Source organism: Struthio camelus, chromosome 4, assembly GCF_040807025.1.
Source record: "Struthio camelus isolate bStrCam1 chromosome 4, bStrCam1.hap1, whole genome shotgun sequence".
NCBI classification, from domain to species: domain Eukaryota; kingdom Metazoa; phylum Chordata; class Aves; order Struthioniformes; family Struthionidae; genus Struthio; species Struthio camelus.
The window spans coordinates 84241747-84260467 of record NC_090945.1 but is presented as its reverse complement, the minus strand read 5'-3'; the positions used below and the strand labels follow the sequence as shown (position 1 = coordinate 84260467).

The 18721-nt window shown below is 41.3% G+C and overlaps 1 protein-coding gene across 1 annotated transcript in view; it reads left to right on the top strand.

Moving 5' to 3' along the window:
• DDRGK1 (DDRGK domain containing 1) overlaps nucleotides 1-18022 on the top strand; it is a 43685-nt gene extending 25663 nt beyond the window's left edge. Inside the window, exons 5-9 of the mRNA XM_068943797.1 lie at nucleotides 6468-6590; nucleotides 8898-8936; nucleotides 13602-13658; nucleotides 14990-15038; nucleotides 16418-18022. Of these exons, the coding sequence (XP_068799898.1) occupies nucleotides 6468-6590; nucleotides 8898-8936; nucleotides 13602-13658; nucleotides 14990-15038; nucleotides 16418-16590 (441 nt within the window). The 3' untranslated portion in view covers nucleotides 16591-18022. The remainder of the gene's footprint in view (nucleotides 1-6467; nucleotides 6591-8897; nucleotides 8937-13601; nucleotides 13659-14989; nucleotides 15039-16417) is intronic.
• Nucleotides 18023-18721: the final 699 nt, after the last annotated feature.

Here is an 18721-nt window from a genome sequence, read left to right as displayed (position 1 = left end):
AAATAGATTTTAATTGCCAGAGAACTTGGTGATGAGGAGCTAGTTACAAAACAAGTTACCTGTGCAACCAACTTGGTTAGCTAAATTGCAATTAGAATCTTTTTTCAGTCTGTCTAAAGAAGTACTACCAAAAATGTCTCAACTTCCATGAACATTGGGATTTGCTTTGTGTAAAGGAGACTTACCTTTCAGCCTATTAGCTATACCCTTAAACTAATAGCTGAATCCTAGACAACACAAACAGATTATTCCTGTGCCATTAAATACTATCTAAAAGTTTGTCAGATGATAAAGGAAGCCTAAATAGGTTCAAGGAGACAGAAAACCATGTTGCAGCTTGCAGATCTTGTAGAAATCCCTTGGCTTTGATCTTTGATAAAGTCACTGTGAATATTAACCCCGCTTTCCCCCGTCCCCCAGCTCTAGTAGTTTGAGATGCATGGAATTGGGAAACAATGAATCCTTAAGTCAGATTTAAAAAAAAAAAAAAAAAAAAAGGTGAGTTTTCAAGAGAAAAACAGAGATATCTTTCCAATTATTTTCAGGCAACTCTACACTGCATTACATAGTGCTGAACTGTAAATGGAAGCTGTACCTTCAAGGGACTTACAAGGCCTAAAATCTTGCATATTCTTGAGAAAGATAACCCCCTGCTTCTATTTAAACATATTTATATGCACATATAAATAAAATGTGGTTGCCCCTTGGCTCCAGTGTTGCAAACCAGATAATATATTTTTAAATTCAAGTTTCCTTTCCAGTGTTCTGATGACCTGATTGGCTATATATGTGAGGAAGCTCCTTCATAATTGGCATTTGCTTCAGCTCTGCTTTACCCCGGGGATTTCCCTTTCACTCTTGGAGTTTTTTGGTGGTGAGATGGTTTACCAACCGACACCTTATCAATGAGAGCGAACTTCCTCTGATGTTGCAAAACAGTGTCTTTACACAAAACCTTGCAGATTGCTCACAAAAGAGCTTTTTTCCTGTGCCCATGGATTTTTGTAGATTTTACTCCCTCAGCCCAGCTTTGCTGTGCTAAGGAAACAGCTTCTAGTTATGCTGATACAGGGCTCGCAATGATCTCTCTTCTGTACTAAAAGGCAGCATCAGACAGGGCCTCTTACCTGCGAATTCATTGCAGTGTGAGCTATTCTTCAAACATAGCTTGATGTAGTAGGAGAAACTACTGATCTTCCAGTGAGCAGACTTTTAACTGTTGGGTAGTAAAAGGAGGCCACTGCAGGAGTGGAAATGGGCATTTGTTTGCTGATATATAAAATAAGATTTCTCTCAAGTACAGTTGTACCCAAAGTTTCCAAACTTAGGAGAATAAATTTAGGTTTTTCTGCTGTGTATTTAAGCACCTAAATACAAATGGTTTGCATCTTCAAAACTATAGAACTGGAGAATCTGCTAGTGATTCCAAGAATGATGCTGAAGCTTTTGAGAAGCAGGGCCCTTAAGTTTTGGCTCTTTGATTTGATATTTAATCATGTAAGAATAAGCACCTAATTTTAAAATGTAGACTGTTGGGTTATTTTATCATGTGTAGCGTTATGTGGACGTTGAGGTTTGTGTGCTTCTCAGCAGACCCTTTCATTAACTGGCTTTGCATTTATACCCACTATTCATGCATAAACAGTGCACTTTCAGAGGCTGATGAAGATTACTACATGGTTTCAGTTTAAGCATCAGTTTTTAAGCACGTACACTTTCCTGAAAATTAATTTCTTCTTAAGCATTACAACTTCCTTGAAAAGCTTACAGGGAACTCATTCTACACTTGTTTTGAGGAGATGAGGACTGATAGGAAACACTTTCTTTCTTTCTTTTCTTTTTTCTTTCTAAAGGCGTTTTCCTTTTTCTGTCTAAACAGTGAGAAAAACCTAGAGATCAATCTGCTGTATGCCAAATCATTTACTTCTATTTAAGGTTAAGTCCGTTTCCACTTAGTGCAGGTTTTGCAGGATCAGACCAAAAACTGGACGTTACACGGTGGAGGGGTTTCTTTAGTCGGTGAACCTCAACGTATTTGGCAGAGGAGCCAATATCCTATTCCTCGTTCTGTGCGTGAAGGAATCGGAGCCACAAACAGGAACAACTGACGACAGACAGAGACTGAAGAGAGTCCGATGCTTGCTCTACATTCCTCACCAGCAATGAGATCTCTTCCACTAAGTGGTGGAATGAGCTGCCTATAAATGATTTGTTTGTCAGCAAGTTGGTCTTTTATCTGATCTGGAGGAAAGATGGCACAGCTCACAACTAGCAGTTTCCATTCTCAGCAAAAGCTGCTTAGACAAAGCTTAAAAAAGCTGCTTATTGTGTGGGCCAATATCGCTTAGTCTCTTAGCCACCTTAACTGGGTTACTGAATTGAAAGCTGGGAGCTGGGATTCGATATCTTCTTGCTGGACAGTGTCCCCAGTTACCCTTGCCCTTTGCTGTGTGATAAACCTCCACAAGCTGTATCAACCAAACCAGAAAACTGCAGTTAGTTATGTAGCGTCCCAGGATCCCAGAGGGCTCTTTGTTCCCCGAGGAGGTCCCAAGACTTGGGGTCTGCTTCCAGCTATAAATCTGAAAGAGTTTTAAAGTCACTCTGGGTTTAAGCTGGTAGAAGATGAGGCTTTTGGGCAGTTGGCACAAGTAGCGGTTGTGATGCCATGGAAATAATTGTTGTGATCGTGATCAAAGGCAAACAAAAACTAACGATCTGAAAGGAGCCTGATGGCAAATCCAGGCTCTCAGTGGGCAATAAGAATGGAGGAAGCCTGGAGAGCAGCGAGAAGGACTGGGAAGCCAGAGCTGAGCAGATCCAGCATAGGAAGAGCAGAAACTGTTGAAAAGAGTGTCCCACAGTGCTGGAGAGCTGCAAACTGCATGGAGCTCTGGAAGCTCTTGGGTCTCTGTCTACCAAAGTGTCATGTGAGATTTATAGCAAGTGAGCAGAGACGGAGTTGATCCAAGTGATAATATGGGTATTTGACTGGAGAGAGGAGGAAAAAACTTGTCTTCTCTTTTGACAAAGTTGTTTGTTTTTTTTTTTTTTAAATGACCTTTTTCAATAAAGACTAGATCAGAGTGGGAGAGTTTCTTTCATGAGCAGTATGGGAAAGTGATCAAAAAAAGAGTCTTCGCACCATAACAAGCCCCCAGTTTGAGTAACGCTTAGGTGGGTGAGGAGAAAAGCCAACCTGCTTCAAAAAAAAAACAAACAGGAAAAAAAAAAAAGAGGTAGCTGAAGGTGAGTAGCAGCAGTTACCAAATTTCCATGGTGCTGGGATTTCCCCTCCTCTCCACCCATCCTTTAGGGGAGGTGGCTCAGCTGTTATCTCTCCGCTGAGCAAAAGCGCTATGCCACTTAACTGCACAGCAGTTAATATGAGATCAGAACAGGGAGGGGTAAAGAAACCCCATCAGTGAAGTTGGGTTTTTTGTTTTAACGCGTATTTAAGCCGAGTGCAGCCTGTATGGCATGTATAGAGCAAGTACTGGGCTCTGTTTAATTAGTAGGCTCTGCAGTCCTGAACTGGGGCTCAGCGGGTTTCCATGTGTAGTTTACGCATACGGGCAGGTGGGTTTTTTTTGTGGGAACGCATCCTGGCTAAATTTGACTGTGCACCTTCCAATGTAATTGCTGTAGGGCTTGGACATGTGAGAGAATAACGCTAGAGTGATTTGGGGGGGGGGGGGGAACTTAGTGGAAATAAGTGTGTTAACAGGCGGTCAGGCTTGGCTAGGGTTCCTCCTGCCGAGCTCCCACTGCTCTTGCTGCTTGTTTCTCCCAGTCCACTTGGGCAAAGTCATCTCTCTTCTTGCTTTGAACCAATTTACAGTTGGCTGCATCCTCCTTTTTCTCTGGAGTGAGTTGCAGTTGAATTTAGGTTGCAAAGCATGTGACACAGATGTGTGGGGAGTGGCTGGGATTTTTGGGCTGTTGGTTAAAAAGCTTCTGGAAATGTTTAGCGTTCTGGAGGAGGCTGCAGCCAAGAGGAAACATAAGGGTTTGAGGGCCGATACGCCCTAGCTACCAAAGCAGTGTGGCTCAGACCACCTAGAAGTGCTCTGCTGACCACAGCGTGGGAACTGAGGAGCTGGAAAATAGATTGGTTTGTAAGGAGATGGCAAAAGAGGGACTGGTGGCCAAGAGCTATGCGCTCTACCTTTCTCACAGGCAGAAAAGTGTCTCTGTGCGGTGTTGGAAGTGGAAGTACTGATGTTAACATGCTGACAAACTTGAACAGAATTGGAGGAGGTACCGTTCTTCGGTTAGATAAGAGAGATAGGAGCAAGGCTTGCTCGTTTGTTGTTGGACCTTTCAAAACCAGGAAAATATTGTTCAGTTATTGTTACTCCCAGTTGTAAATGGGACACCATCTTTTTTATTTTTTTTCTTTTTTGTAGAATCATATATAACTTATTTGCTAAAGCAATTTTCAGTTTTTGTCATTTTTCTCATTTCAAATTCTGTTGAATAACAACCATTTTAATAAACTAAGGGGAAGAACCTTATTCTTTTATTTTATTTCCAGGATCAAGATTAAATTTGATGTGCTCACAAGCAAGGAACAGTTGCTGTCACTTCCGAATGAAATATGGTTATGTTGTTCTTGGCTGTTGCAGCACTTAGAGTAAAAAAAAATATATAAATATATATATATATATATATACAGCTGGGCTTCAGCCCATAATCGTAACAATCGTTACGGTGATGAATGACCCAGAAAATGATCTCATTTTTTCTCAAGAGCTTCCTCAGATCTGTAGTTTTTTCATGAGACAGCCGTTAAGAACGGTTTTGACTTTGCACATACAGTAGGACCCTTTCAGTCTTGTTTTTCCTGTACTTGCACGTTGATAGCATTTCTTCTTGTGACTTTCCAGGAGTTTGATTAAGTATAATTGGGACCAAATACGTTTTCTCTGCAGTTTTTATTGAAGGGCATCACTCTCATGCCCTATGGGCATAATGTAACAGGGTTATCTTGCTGGTTTTGGCCTTACATGGAGTCTTTTTTAACGTGAACGTTTTTCAATATACTTGGTGTATGACCTCTTCCTGTCTCTTCCTGTTTTAATGGAATAAAGTGCTTGCTTTGCAGCCTTTTAAGGAAGCAGTTACCATTATTAATGTAAAAAATTCAGAACAGTAAGCTTTTAGAAGTCAATACAATTGTTATTTAAGAGATTAATTCCTGTGCCAAGTAATACTAAAGCAAAGTAAAGACAGCCACTGAAATTTGAAAAACTCATCTTTCTAAGTGTTAATCAATCATTTACAATGCGATCCTAACCAGAGGGCAGTCAAAATCAAAATAGAATCTGACTGTACCACATGGTGTGCAAACATGAATTTTTCTGAGTGAGAAATTGTTGTGTAAGGAAACTTTTTATTCTGCGTAAATCTATATGTGCAAAGTGTTTTGAAGATTAGCAAAGCAAAAAAAAAAAGTCATGGAAAGCTGCAAACTGGTAAGCTCCAAGTACAAAACTGTTCTTATTTGAAATTTTTTCTTTAAGATTTTGAATGTGCTAGAGATTATTTTATAACTACAGTTTTGCTGTGTGAGCATGCATGGCTATTCTGCATCACTTATATGCATTATCATTTCATTGGTATTAACGCATCTGGCTTAGCATGTTTTGGTCTGCAGTTATTTTTTGCAACTGTTTTTGAAGACTTAAAAATTTATTTTAGGGTAGATATCTGCAAATTCTTTAATTATAAATAACTAAAATTAGAGCCTGTAGGTTTTGATTGTCATTCAAACCTGTAAAATAACTTCTTATTTTCATCTTAGCACAGTTATACTGTTGTCACAAAGACAAGGTATGGGTATGTTTGTCTCATATGATAAAACATGCAGTTAATACAGTTCCTTCTGTTATACATAGACGTACTTTTCTTGTATATAATTAGAAAGACGTTTTACTTGAAGCTCTCCTACAAGCCAGCTTCTTCACTCACATGGATGGACACCAGTATAACTCTCCTACTCATTATGATTGCTCCAAACGTGCGCTAGTGCATGTCAGGAGCAGAATCGGGGCTAGTTACTAAGAACGTGGATGTTGCATCAAAGTGCAATTGGGGGCAGGGACTTCCTGTCATGTGATCCGCAGAAGACGCATGTTCATGCAAATTTAAGAAAGCAGTTTGCTATATAAGAGCATTTTTCTCCCCTCTATCAGATCTGTTAGGAACTAGCCTAGGGGTATTGAATTGTGTTCAAGCTTGTATTGCCGTGTTAGATGGTTACTATCTTAAAAGAATGGCAGAGCAGCTTGTGAAATTAATGAGGTAACCAAGTGAGAACTTAGAGGGCTTTTAGGAAACCTTTTTATCTGTAGTTTGTCCTAATGAAAAACCGCCCTGCAGATAAAGAAGATACTGCTTAACTTATGAAACTAAACCTGATTTGAGGAGGTGCAAACTGACCACTTGCCATCTTTTCTGTCCAGGAAGAGGAAAAAAGGAAGGCAAAGGAAGAAGAGGAGAAGAGAGAGTATGAAGAGTACCTGAAGCTGAAGGAGAGTTTCATAGTTGAAGAGGAAGGAGTTGAAGAATCGATGACAGAGGAAGAGGTATGTTAGGCTGTCACTGCAGTTCCCTTTATCTGTGTTAAACTCGTATTGTCCTTACTGCACTGTATCATGCACCAAATTTGAAGGGGGAGTCAGCCAGTGCTTTTGGTTTTAAAGACTGAATTGTGTATGCAGCACATTAACGTGGAATATTTCCTGGGGAATGTTACAATTCCTCATTCCAGACTCTACTAGGTAGTTTAGAGTGCTAAGGCAAATGCATATCACCGGAAATGAGCACTCTCCTCCCTTCATAGGAGGACTGAAATAAAATCGATCCTAGGAATCAGATACTCTTCTACTGTTGGCACCTCTGCCCCATCCCTGTGCAGTGTGTTAGCAGGTCAGATAATATGAGATGAAAGCAAGGCTAAATTCAGAGTTTGGTGCCCACGTATGTTTGGGGGGTTGTTTGGTTTTGGTTCTGTTTTTTACAGGAATAGAGATGCTGTGAAATCAAATGAAAAATCAAGCTCTAATAGAGCTGGTCTTAAAAGTTTTCTGTTAAGAGAAATCACAGGACACAACCTAGGTGCTGTGGGTTGTATGTTAGAAAACTGTATGTTCTGTGTTACAAATGATTGCTCTGGTTGATAATATTTTAAACGCTGCATAATGCTCTAGCATGCTCCTGTAGTTGCCTGCAGACACGTTGCTTGGGGTGGTGCTTGAAATATAGTACTTGACATAATAGCACAGCAAACTTGAAAAAATTCTGCTGTTGTGGGAGGCAGTGTTCCCATTCAGTCTGCTGAAGAGAAAACATGTTAGACTAATTGCTATCAGTGCTGAAATGGCTCTTGGGTTGCAGCTGCCAAATTTGAGCTGTCCACAACGCCATTTCATTCTACGTATTTTTTTTTTCACGGTAACATGTATGCATTCGCTCCTCTTCCTCCTCTGCTGACGTGACCCTTTTGAATTGAATGGATTTGTCCTTAGTGTAACTGAGAATGGCTGAGGGGTTTGCAATTAGCCAGCATACCTTGGCCTCAGTCACGAGGTCTTACCATGTTCCCCTTCCCATTAACACACTCCCTCCATCATGCCAGATTGACGCCAAGAGAAGTCATGTCTTGTGAGGGGAAATTTTCGGAGATGTAGGAGCAATTAAATGCCTACTTTCTACTGAAAGATCCTTCAGAAATGTGTCCCTATTCTGTACCTTTCCTGTCCAAAATCTACTAGCAGCAAAGTCTTGAAACAGGAGAGCGTGGTGAAAAGATACTCTTCCACCTTTTTGTAAATGAAATGTGTGCAAATGAACACTATGGATACTGTTAGAGGATCAGATTATAGCTAAAAAATTAAATTGATCCGTTTGAGATTCCCTTTAAAGCTAGAATGTTTTCACTGGCTATATTCCTTTAGCTGCCTGTCAAGGAGAAATGAATTTTTTTTTAATATGCGGGAACAGAAAAGGTCATTCCTCACTCAGAAGAGTATCAGAAGATATTTTGGTTGGAGGTGGGGTTAGATCTTTAATAGCACATGCTTGGAAAGAGTTCTTCAAAAAATCAGCCAGAGGTACCTAGTTATTTTGGGACATCAACCTTGTCAAAATGGCTACCCTTGTGCTTTGTGCTGGATAATGTACTGGAGCATTTTGGTATCCTGTTACAATTACTTACCCTGCCATGTGTTGTTGAGGCTAGCATGCTCAAATTCATGCTTGAAGTTAAGGGCCTGAATCCAAAGGTGAGCAGTTAATTAAGGCTGATTGATTTGCAGGGTTGCAGAGTAACTTGATCTCCTGTTAACCTCAGTGCACATTGTTTGCATTGCCTTTGAAAATTGAACCACTTTTATTAAAATGCCTGATTTCAGGTGCATAGCTTTGAAAATGGCTTGAGCTTCCACATGTGTTGTGCAGCTGTGTGCTACACTTGACCATCTGCATGAGCTCTCTCCTCAGTCACTCTGTACTTTGTTGCCTCTGTACAAAATGCCCTCAGCACATGTAACTTAATGCACAGTGCACAAACTCACCAAGATGTAGTTATTTCAGGCTATGTGTGATGTGAAGAGTAAGACTGAAGTATTTATTTTCAGAAGACATGTTAAATGCAAATGGTGCTTGAGCCATACCCTGTCTCAGAAAATACCCTAGCATAAACCCCAGTTACGACTGAATCTAGGGTTCTTATCATTTCAATATCTCCCTGTGCGTGCGTAAAACTTAGGATTGCAAGCTAGATGTATTTTGTATGCAAGTTAAACATGTTTTTGTAATGTTCATGCTCAGAAAAATGGTGATGCATTTAATGTTTACTAATTTAAAATAATTGTTTTCCTTGCTGTATCCAGTCTCGTAGCTTTCTAATGGAATTTCTCGAATATGTCAAGGTAAGCTACTGTTGCTCTTTCTCCTCCGTTTGTACTTGTTATATGATGGAAAATATCTTTGTCAAAGAGCAGAGTCGCGGAAAGAAGAGAAATCTTTACTTCCTTTTCAGTTTGCTTAAATGTTCAGCAAGTAACAAAAGGGATACCTTAAGTAAAGTCTACAGTAGTTACTTAACCATGCATGAACATGTCTATCATCGTTAAAACGGTTTTGGCCATGGTTTTGGCCGTCTTGACTTTCTGGGGTAGGGTTGTAGCCTTTGACCCTCTTCCCTAAGGATGGACACGTATAAACTGTGTGCCTGGTGAATCACACTTCAGATTTATGAATGGAAATGTTTGCTATTGATTGTTGGGGTTGGGATCTTCAGGCTTTTTTGTTTGTGAACATCAACTACTGATATAAAGAAAAAAAATCTCTGCGTCTCAGCTCAGCATGAATGAGAATTGCTGTACCTGCATGTAACCTGCTCTGCAGGATGTGTTTGTATTAGTTTGAAACACTGGCCTTATAAAGGTCAATCAAGCTTTTTGCACGATTTCTTTTCTTGCTTTTCTCTTTGCAGGGTACAATGTTTTCTTAATATTTAGAAAGGGTATTTACAGAAAAGATCATTTGTCTTTAACAGGGTATGTTAGTCTTTCTTTTGTGGTATTGTATGGCGGGCTATTTAAAAACTGTGGTGTGTTTGTGATGATTTGCCCTTTTCAACTGTAAGGACAAACGTTTCTTCTTTCATTATCGATGTGTCAAATTTCAAATGCGTTTTTCTTTTTTTAGCCTAACATAACTAACTTTATATAAATACATTTTTGATCCTAATTAATCCTTTTCCACCTCTGTTGGAAGCAGGTTTCTGTCGGTATTGCATGTTTGTGGAAGGTTTCATTAGTAAGCGATTCTTGCACATACCTCGTGACCTCCTAACCATTTTGCTAATCCAGAATCCTATACTCTGGGCCGTTTTTGGACGTCCATTACCCCAGCAAAAAAGGAGAATTAGAAATAGATTTGTCTCATGGGTAACTCTCCACAAGGAGTCAGCTTGAGTGGTTGCCGCTCAGGCCTGAAAACCAGCTTGATCTATCCAGAGTCACTGCAAAGCTACACTGAAAGCATCTTTTGCGGCGCTGCTCTCTGCCTCCTGTGTCACTGGGACTTCTGATGGTGTTACCTTATTGCCACTCTGCCACAGTGAGTTATGTTTGCATCTGTCAAGTACTACTTGATCCTACACAATCCCTAGAGGTAATTTGGAAACGCATAGGCTAGCAGCACTCAAGGAGCTAGTACGTATCTTCATTGCTGCAGCCTAAATGAAAATAACCGAGTTGTTCACTAACCAAGTCCTCAATGTGAGCCAGTCAGCTCAGATCAGAGTGCCACCAAACGTGGATCAGACAGCTGAGAACAGATTGGAATACCTGTGGGTAACACCCATTTAAAGAGTCGAAATAAAACCCTTGTGTGAGGATAAACCATCAGATGGTAGGTGTCATTTTGGAGCCATGCAGTGATTTTGGTGTTGTCTTCCACACAGAAGCCAGAGAGATTTCTTTCAGAGAGATTTCTTTGAGAACAGGGATTTTGAAGTGTCCATATCTGATAAGCGCATCCTCTGTTTCAGTTAGTAACTGTGTGGGATGGACTACATGGTGTGGTGTTATCCCAGTCATAGGTTCCCATCTAAGGCTTTTAAGATGCTACTGGAGGCTAAGTGTGGGGCTCTTTATTAAATTAAACAAGCTGCCCTGGGATAGCAGGAGGTCGAACAATAGGATATTTTCGTGTCCCTGGTGATCTGCTAAAGTCAGGAGGACTTCTTAGGGATAATGTTATGGGGTCTGGTTCTGCACGTTGCTCTGGTGGTTATGTTGGATGGAACAGATTAGTCACAGAAGTCTCAGTTCAGTGTTTGAACACATGTGTAGTTTTATATTAGTCACTTTTACCTGACGTCAGAGAAGTTAAGCCCAAGCCGAAGAACCTAATTCAGAAAGCGCTTCAGCACCTGGTTTGCCACATAGAGATAAGCTGCAGAAGTGGGGCATTGCTTTCTTTTACAAATTCTTATTAGTTTTTTTAATCTTGAAAGTATACTTAATACATAGACTGTGTATTGCCCTCATCCTCTCTCATATTCACAGAAACTGTTGACTTGCATCTAGAAGCAGTGCTAAGCTGCTAGTAGCTGTCTAAAAGACTTATAAATTAAAAGAGCAATTGCTACTTCAAGAAATAAAATTTAATTTAGCTGTTCTGTTAAATAACCTATTTTACTAGTATTACTGACCAGAGATACCTCACCTTCATTCTTAGGGGTGTTTGAAATGAAATGCAATCACTTTTTTCCAGCTCTGGCTTGCAGGATTGTTTTAAATGGAATGTTTTTCAAAGGCACCAAAAGGATTGAAGCTCCCAATTCTGCTGTTCTGGAGGCTGAGCATCTCCCTTCCTTTAGGGGTTTCATAGCCCTAGATTAGCTTAACTCCTCTGCTCCCTTGTCACCACTGTATACCGTAGTCTGTGGCATTGTTTCTGCTGCAGTAGCTGTCCTGCGTGTTTGCTTTTAACAGTGGCCAGTCCCAAAGTTACAGACCGACGGCTCTGTTCTCAGAGGAGCAGAATAACCGACCTTTATTGTTTCAGCGATGCTGTAGCTGCCCGTGGCACACCTTAACAAACCAGCTCTCTGGGCGCTGTCAGCACTTCAAAAGAAAACGAAGTGGGCAGCGGTTAAAGAGTGGCTGAGCTGTTTGCTTGCTCTGGAGTGCTAGCTCTGTCGGCCCAGAGAAAGACGAACTTGCGCTTTGTCCATAATACTGTTTTCACCTGGCTTAACAGTGTTCATATCACGGAGCGCTTCGGGATTATAGCCAGTGAATTAAAATAGCAAACTCCTTTCAAATACAGTGAAAAGGGGATAGGAAAGAACCCAGAGGCTTTACCCCTTCCCGTTTTTCTCTAAGAAAAATGACTCTTACGAGATAAGGAGAAAGTCCTGCTCGTCTCCTGGGCGGGCGCTCTTGCACTGTTTCGTCCCTTGCTGGGGACGGCAGCACAATCGTACCTGAGATTACATGAATCCAGTAAAGTATGGGTGCCTCTATATTGCCCTATGAAAGTTAAGCCTTTCTCGAAAATGTGAAGAGTTTGGTGAAGTGTTTCACTGACTCAGGCTCTCACAATGTGTAATTACTGCATTTCAGAGTGTGCGTGTGTGTAGAGTGGATCCTGGTTCCACCCCATCCTCTGGGTTCTTTCCACAGCACGATCTATCCTAGAAAGCTTCCGGTAATTTTGGTCATTGAGGGTGAATACTTTTAAGTGAATGCTGTAAATCCTGTTTTTTCTTGTTTAGTGTGGTTTTGCACCCCCTGTCCTTTTTAAAAGAAGATGTGACGAACCTTGGCAGTTCCCAGCTCTGAGAACTGAATTCCATGGACTGGTTCCAATTCCGTATGTTCAGTCCATGGTATTCAGTTCTCTAGCTTGGCTGTATCAAACTTCACAACAACTAAGTCTGTGTGTGGCTTTTTGCTTTCTCTTCTTGTTTTATTAATGGAAAAGAGCTCATCTATTTCAGTCTCTCTTCAGTTCTTCAGTGTCCTTCCAGTGTGCTCTCAAGATCAGAAACAAATGTATTTGTCACTTGGAAGTATTATATCCATTAACATAAACGTAACTCATGCGGCTATAAACACACCAGTCCTAGGAATATAGTCTGGAAAACTAACTAAATGCTTTTCAGCAGTTTTGTATTTTCCAAATTCCTTGCAAACAACAGTGCATCCTTTCACTGTATTTAAACGGATAAGTTTCTAAAACTTTTGCAGACAAGAAAACAGGAACCAAGTAGCTCCAGTCTGGTGCACCAGATGTTTTCTCTCTGAGGCTGTGGAGCCACAGAGAAGCATAAAACCAAATGTGAGCAGTGGTAACTGTGCCCTGACTGAGTAAGGCTGCAGTAAGATTGTCTTTCAAAGGCAAAACGAAAATTTGGAGTGCCTCCTTCTGCCTTTGTTCTCCACGATCATCTCACTGCCCATCGAGGAGGGCGCGAGCGGGTGCTTTTCCAGCACTGAAAATGTTGATAAGATATTCACTTGCCTGGGAAGATTATTATGACATTAAGTACACATGACCTTAGTAAAACATACTAAAACACTGAAAGCTGCAGAAAAGATTGACCGCATTATGTATGCACCGATGTGCCCCAGTGATTGTTTTTAAAGGTATTCTGCAACATCTCTCACACAAAGGGGTGTTGCTAAAGCATACTGGGACTTAGAGGTGACATTGAGAAATTCAGGTGGCAGGAAGAACAGCTCCATGGCTGTTTAATTTGCCTGTGCTCTTCCTGTCCTCCTAAAGTAAAAAATGGTTCAGGACAAGCATACAAGCATTGGCAACTGTATTTCAGTCCTCTCTTAAGGGGGCCAGCACATTCAGTCTTTCCACAGAGCAGACTAGTTTAAGTAATGTAAGTTATGGTTTGTTTATTTGCTTTGCTTTTGCCAAAGAAAAGCATTTTCTAGGAAAATAAGTTAGAATGACAAGCTCTTCTTTTCCCAGTTAAATGCATTTTTTCTTATTTGGTGAAACAGGAAAAAAAAAATCAACCCCCTAGTTCAGCTACATTTAACTCTTCCTTGTTTCCATAGAGAGCAAAGGTAATTCAGCTGGAGGACTTGGCTTCTCATTTGGGTTTAAGAACACAGGTAAGCAGTATGCTTTGGGGTGCATGTACAAGTGATGAGTTTGGAAGTTTTGAAAGAAAGTGGGTAAATAGGATAATTCCCAAGCAGGTTTCTCATTCCTGCAGAAAAGATGAAGTTCAGCAAAGTCAGCTCGAAAAATGTGGCCATTCATCAGAGAAGTACTGAGACAGTAAAAGCTTGCTGCCTTGCAAGGTTATTCCAGTGGAACGTCCTCAGTCTGACTCTTGTGCAGATACTTGTTGGCTAATGGGTCTGAAAGTGTTTGCAGATCTAGTAAGAGGGCAGTTCAGGATGCTTGGGAATCAAGAGTAGAGCTGGAAGCAGACTCAAATGCTGACTGGATAACTGGACAATGTTTTTATATTTGCAGTAAGAGATGAAGTGTTTTGCTGCAAATCTGTATGTTTCAGACTTTTCCTTGTTGCTCTTGATTTCTTGCTTCTTCTTAGAATATGTAAGAAATTTTTTCTTTTGGTACGTTATTTGAGAATGCAGTCCCTCTCCGCACCATATAGAGTCTCTCCTCCCATCTGTACACTTTTTTTTTTTCTGTCCTCTTGTTCTGTAGCTAGTCTGATTTTGAGGTGCATCTTCATAGCACTGTGCACTGATCGAAGTCCAGACTTCCATCCCTCTGCCTAGGCCTTATACCAGCACTTTATTTAAGTGTGCAGTGAGCCAGTTCAGGGAGTTGATGCAGTAGAAATTGAAGCTGTAGCTTACTTTTGCAGTCACATGAGTGCAAATAAGGGAGGTAGGCAGGACTGCAAGAACCTAGGCTTTGATATTGTCTTAAACTGTAGTGGAACTACGTGCTTGGCGTGAGCATACAGTTAACCCCAGCGTACATTCAACAAGTTGCACTTTGGAGTGGTAGAGGACACCTTAACTGGAGAAGGGGTTGGAGGTGGAAAACACAAAAGCTTTGGGATATACTCAGTTTAGCTAGGTTCGTGGAGGAGTCGTCAGCAGGCTTTATGGAACTAGCTGGTTGCATTGGCACAGTACAGCCTTTTCCTGGGAAGATACGTATGACCGCCTTTCCATTAAATAGTTTTGTAATAGCCATAACTTCCAGAAAACGTGACAAAAGTCTCTTTTGTGGGTAGGGAGATTGCAAAAGCATGCCTCCTTCTCCTAAACCCAAACTATTTCTGATGAAGAACTTAACAGTATGCATCTGTGTGGAAATACTGATGTGTATTCTTCACTGTACTATTTAGCACTGATTGATTAAATGTGAACTCCCATCTCTAATATGTCTGAACACATGAATTTTTTTTATCCTCCTCCTTGATCAGTTTGTTATTCCTTTTTTCCCCTCTGAACAGGATGCAATTAACAGAATCCAGGACCTGATGGCAGATGGCACTTTAACAGGTGACAGCCAAAACACTGGGGGACTTTGTTTTAACGTATGGATAGGTGGTGCAGAAAACATCTTAACTACTGTAAGGGGAGGCATCAGTGTAATTTCTCCTTTAAACAGAAGAGGATCGCAGCAGGACGTGATCAATAGATGTGTTAATTATCTCTGCTTCAGCTGTTGTGAAACCCTTCTGTTTAATGCCACTACTATGTATGTGGTTGCTCCCATGATGCATTAGCCAAAGTTTCAGGGTGAACGTCTGCAGCAATGCAAGGACCAGCGTAAGCCTTGCATATGGTTTAAGCCCTGCTTTAGATGTTGCTGAGCAATGACCCGCAAATGATGTCCTCTGAAACGCTAACTTGAAAAAATGCTCACGGTTGTTTTGAGCAGTTTGCAAGTCTGCTTTAAAGGTGTTCTGTCTAAAGCCAGTACCAGGGCATGGCAGTCTGTGGGACAAGCAGCCATCCCAGAGCAGCCCAGAACTGGGACCTGCAGTAAGTGAAGTGCCTGTTCCTAGCTGTGTACCCTACGCAATCATAGCTGGAAAGTAAGCAGAGTCAGAGCGTGTGGATAGCTTCCTGCCTGAACAAGTCTGTGTGCTTTATTGCTGGGAAGTCACTGCTTTCTGAGGATGAAGTAGGGGAAGGTGCCACTGCAAACATATTTGCAGGCCTGGAGGTTGTTTTCCAGCCATGACCACAGTGTCTTGATGGGTACGTTTGGATACCCATTTGAATGACCTAAAACTAGTCTGAATCAGAACATGAGGAGGTGTACTGTCCGGGCTTTAGCTGTGGCCTTAAAGGCATGCCAATGGGGCTCTCTGCCCTCTTGCATTTGGTCCTAAAGTGTGTTAGGAACAGAGAGAGCTATTCACACTGTTAATGGAGCAACTGCCGTTTGGAATTTGAGCTTCATTGCCTTCCAGAGGATAACTTGGAATGACTGCGCTAAGCTCCACAGGGGACCCAAATCATTTTGGGGGCCCTCCTGCCTCTCTGCCTTTACTCAACAGGTTGCCTGGGCCCAGAACTTCAGTACCAGAGCTATTTATTTGAAGTAGCTGCTGTGATACTCTCAGACTTAGCTATGAAAAAAATGAAAAAAAAAAAAGAAAAAAAATCCATTACTTTGCTGTTTTCTGAACAAAGCTAGTCTTACCAAAGCACTCAGGTATTGTCCTAGCCCTATGCAAAAACATGACAGTAAAGATGGAAGTAAAAGCCTGCCTGCTAGCATGTTGTTCTGTCTGCCCTAGATACGAAATGCAACCTCATCAGTTTAAACCTTCCTTCCAAAAGAAGTGGCTATAAAGTGACTGATGTCTGTTGGGATTTGAGAAGAGCTGAAAGTGCTGATTCTCAAGTCCTTTCTTTCCCCCTTGTAGGTGTGATTGATGACAGAGGAAAGTTCATCTACATCACTCCAGAGGAGATGGCTGCAGTGGCTCGGTATATCAAACAGAGAGGACGGGTCTCCATTGCAGAACTGGCCCAAGCAAGCAATTCCCTGATCAACCTCCAGCCTGACAGCGGAGCTGTCGCTCAAACAGTGGCGTGAGAGTGCAGTTTGAAGGCGCTGCAGGAGTTTAACGTGACAGTGAATAAGCCACGTAATTAAAAACAAATAAAAAACCCTCCAATCCCTTCACAGTTATTTCAGATGAGGCACTGTTTAAAATATTAGCTGCAAGACTTTGGTAAAGTTTTGCTTTTGATTCTGTTAGATAGTTGGTATAAAATTGGACTGTCATTTGCACAACAGATGCTAGTCAGGAACTTGGGGCTTAACCACTCTGACGCACCTGTACCCCAGAAATTTTAGTAGTTCGTACCTGGTTATTTTTCTGTCTTGCCAGTCAGTCCCATGTGAACATACCAAACTTCTCATTGTTTCCACATTCCTGTGTCAGTATCAAATACATTCAGTCGTGATTGCATTCAGGATTCGCCAGGCTTGCCCTGAACGTGCCGACCTGTATAATTTTGTGGCAATGATGACTGCAGCCTGGAACGATAGCTCTGTGGGGATGAGGCATGCAGATTTTGTCTTCTGCATCAGTATTGGAAGGGCATGGAAAAAAAAAATTTTGCTCTTACTGAAATGATAAAACTTTCTGGACTGCATGGTATGTTGTGAGAACTTCCGAAGGCAATTTCGGAAAGCTTTTGCAATATAAATACTTTCACTGTATGAATACCTGTTTGGCTTGGTTTGCATAATGCCAAAAGTTTACTCGCAGCCAAGCTGCGATAATGTCTGTAGCCAAGAGAGACAAACATCTCCAAGAAAAGGCAAATTCCCCTAATTCGCTGTGCAGGCCAATTCTGCTGACATCAACTGGGTTCTGATGGTTTGTCTTTTGAAGTAAGAGCCAGCTCAGTGTGCCTGAAGGCCTCGGACCCCTGTGTTTAATAATTAAAAGAAAAGAGAGAGAGACCAAGTTCAGGGACTATGAATCATGCAGTTAATGTTACAAGTAAATGATTATTAATATCTTTTTTAATTGTGGGGGTCAAGTGTATTTCCTGCGTCAGAAATATTTATTTTCTAATAGCCCAATAGATGCTTTGTTAATTTTCCTTTCTGTAATGAACAGAATCTACCAGGATATACAGTAACGGGGTGAGGGGTGGGCTGATTTTGTCTATGCCCAACTTAGAGGTAAATTGAGTTGACTGGAAGCTACGTTACTAGTGAGATGAGATAACAATAAAACAATGGAAGGAAGCACGTTTCCTGTTTAACCTCTGTGCTACTGCTGAATGCGTGCTACTCTGCAGGAGTGCTGAGTTAGAGTGCAGCACCACATGGTGATGTGAAAACTGGTACATCCTCACTGTGTTGCAAGACGGTAACCAGCAAAGAGGTAACTTGATATTTGAGGCTTATCTCTAAATTATTCAGAATTTGATTTTGCCCTTTATATCTGGTTTGTGTTCTGTCCTAGACTATTCTTGTAGTAAAATACATTTTTTTTGAAAGAATTGAAGATTGGAGTTTGTGAGTTTTTTAATGCATGAAAGAATTTTGTAAGATAATGGAGACATTAAGATATACCATAGATTCCACTGTATCATTCAAAGGCCAGGGGAAGTCCATTAAATCCACTGGAATCACTCTAAAGCGCACTCACAATTTCTGTGAGTGTAACAGGAATATGAACGTGTTCACTGTGTAGTGTAAGCTTCCTTCTCCCGCTCTGCTCGTGCAACTGCACCAGCACAACGGTCCTGCCTTTTTTTACATGGGGCAGGTTCTGCCTCACAGTTTTGTAGCGAAGTCCCATCTTCAAAGCTTCAATTTAAAAATATTGCTTAGCTAGCCACTAAAGCAGCCACGCGTCTGGTACAGCAGTGTCCCTCCACGTTAATCCAGAGAGCAGCCTGTGAGACATGGCTGGCAGGCTTCTGATGCCTGTGCTAAACCTAAACCAGAGCGTGAGATCAAGATCCAAGTTGGATGAAGTCGGATCCAAGAGCTTACAGATCTAATCCTTTTTTTCTTCTTCTTCCCAGCATGAAGTATCTATGCAAAGTTTTCCACAGTGACAAACTGGCTACTTAATCTCTTCTCATAGGCTTCAGATGGTATTTGAGGCTGCTGCCTCTGGAGTTAATTTTTTGCACAACTGTGGGAACAGCAGCCAAAACGTGCTTTAAGTGCAACAATACCTTTGTCTAGATAAGCG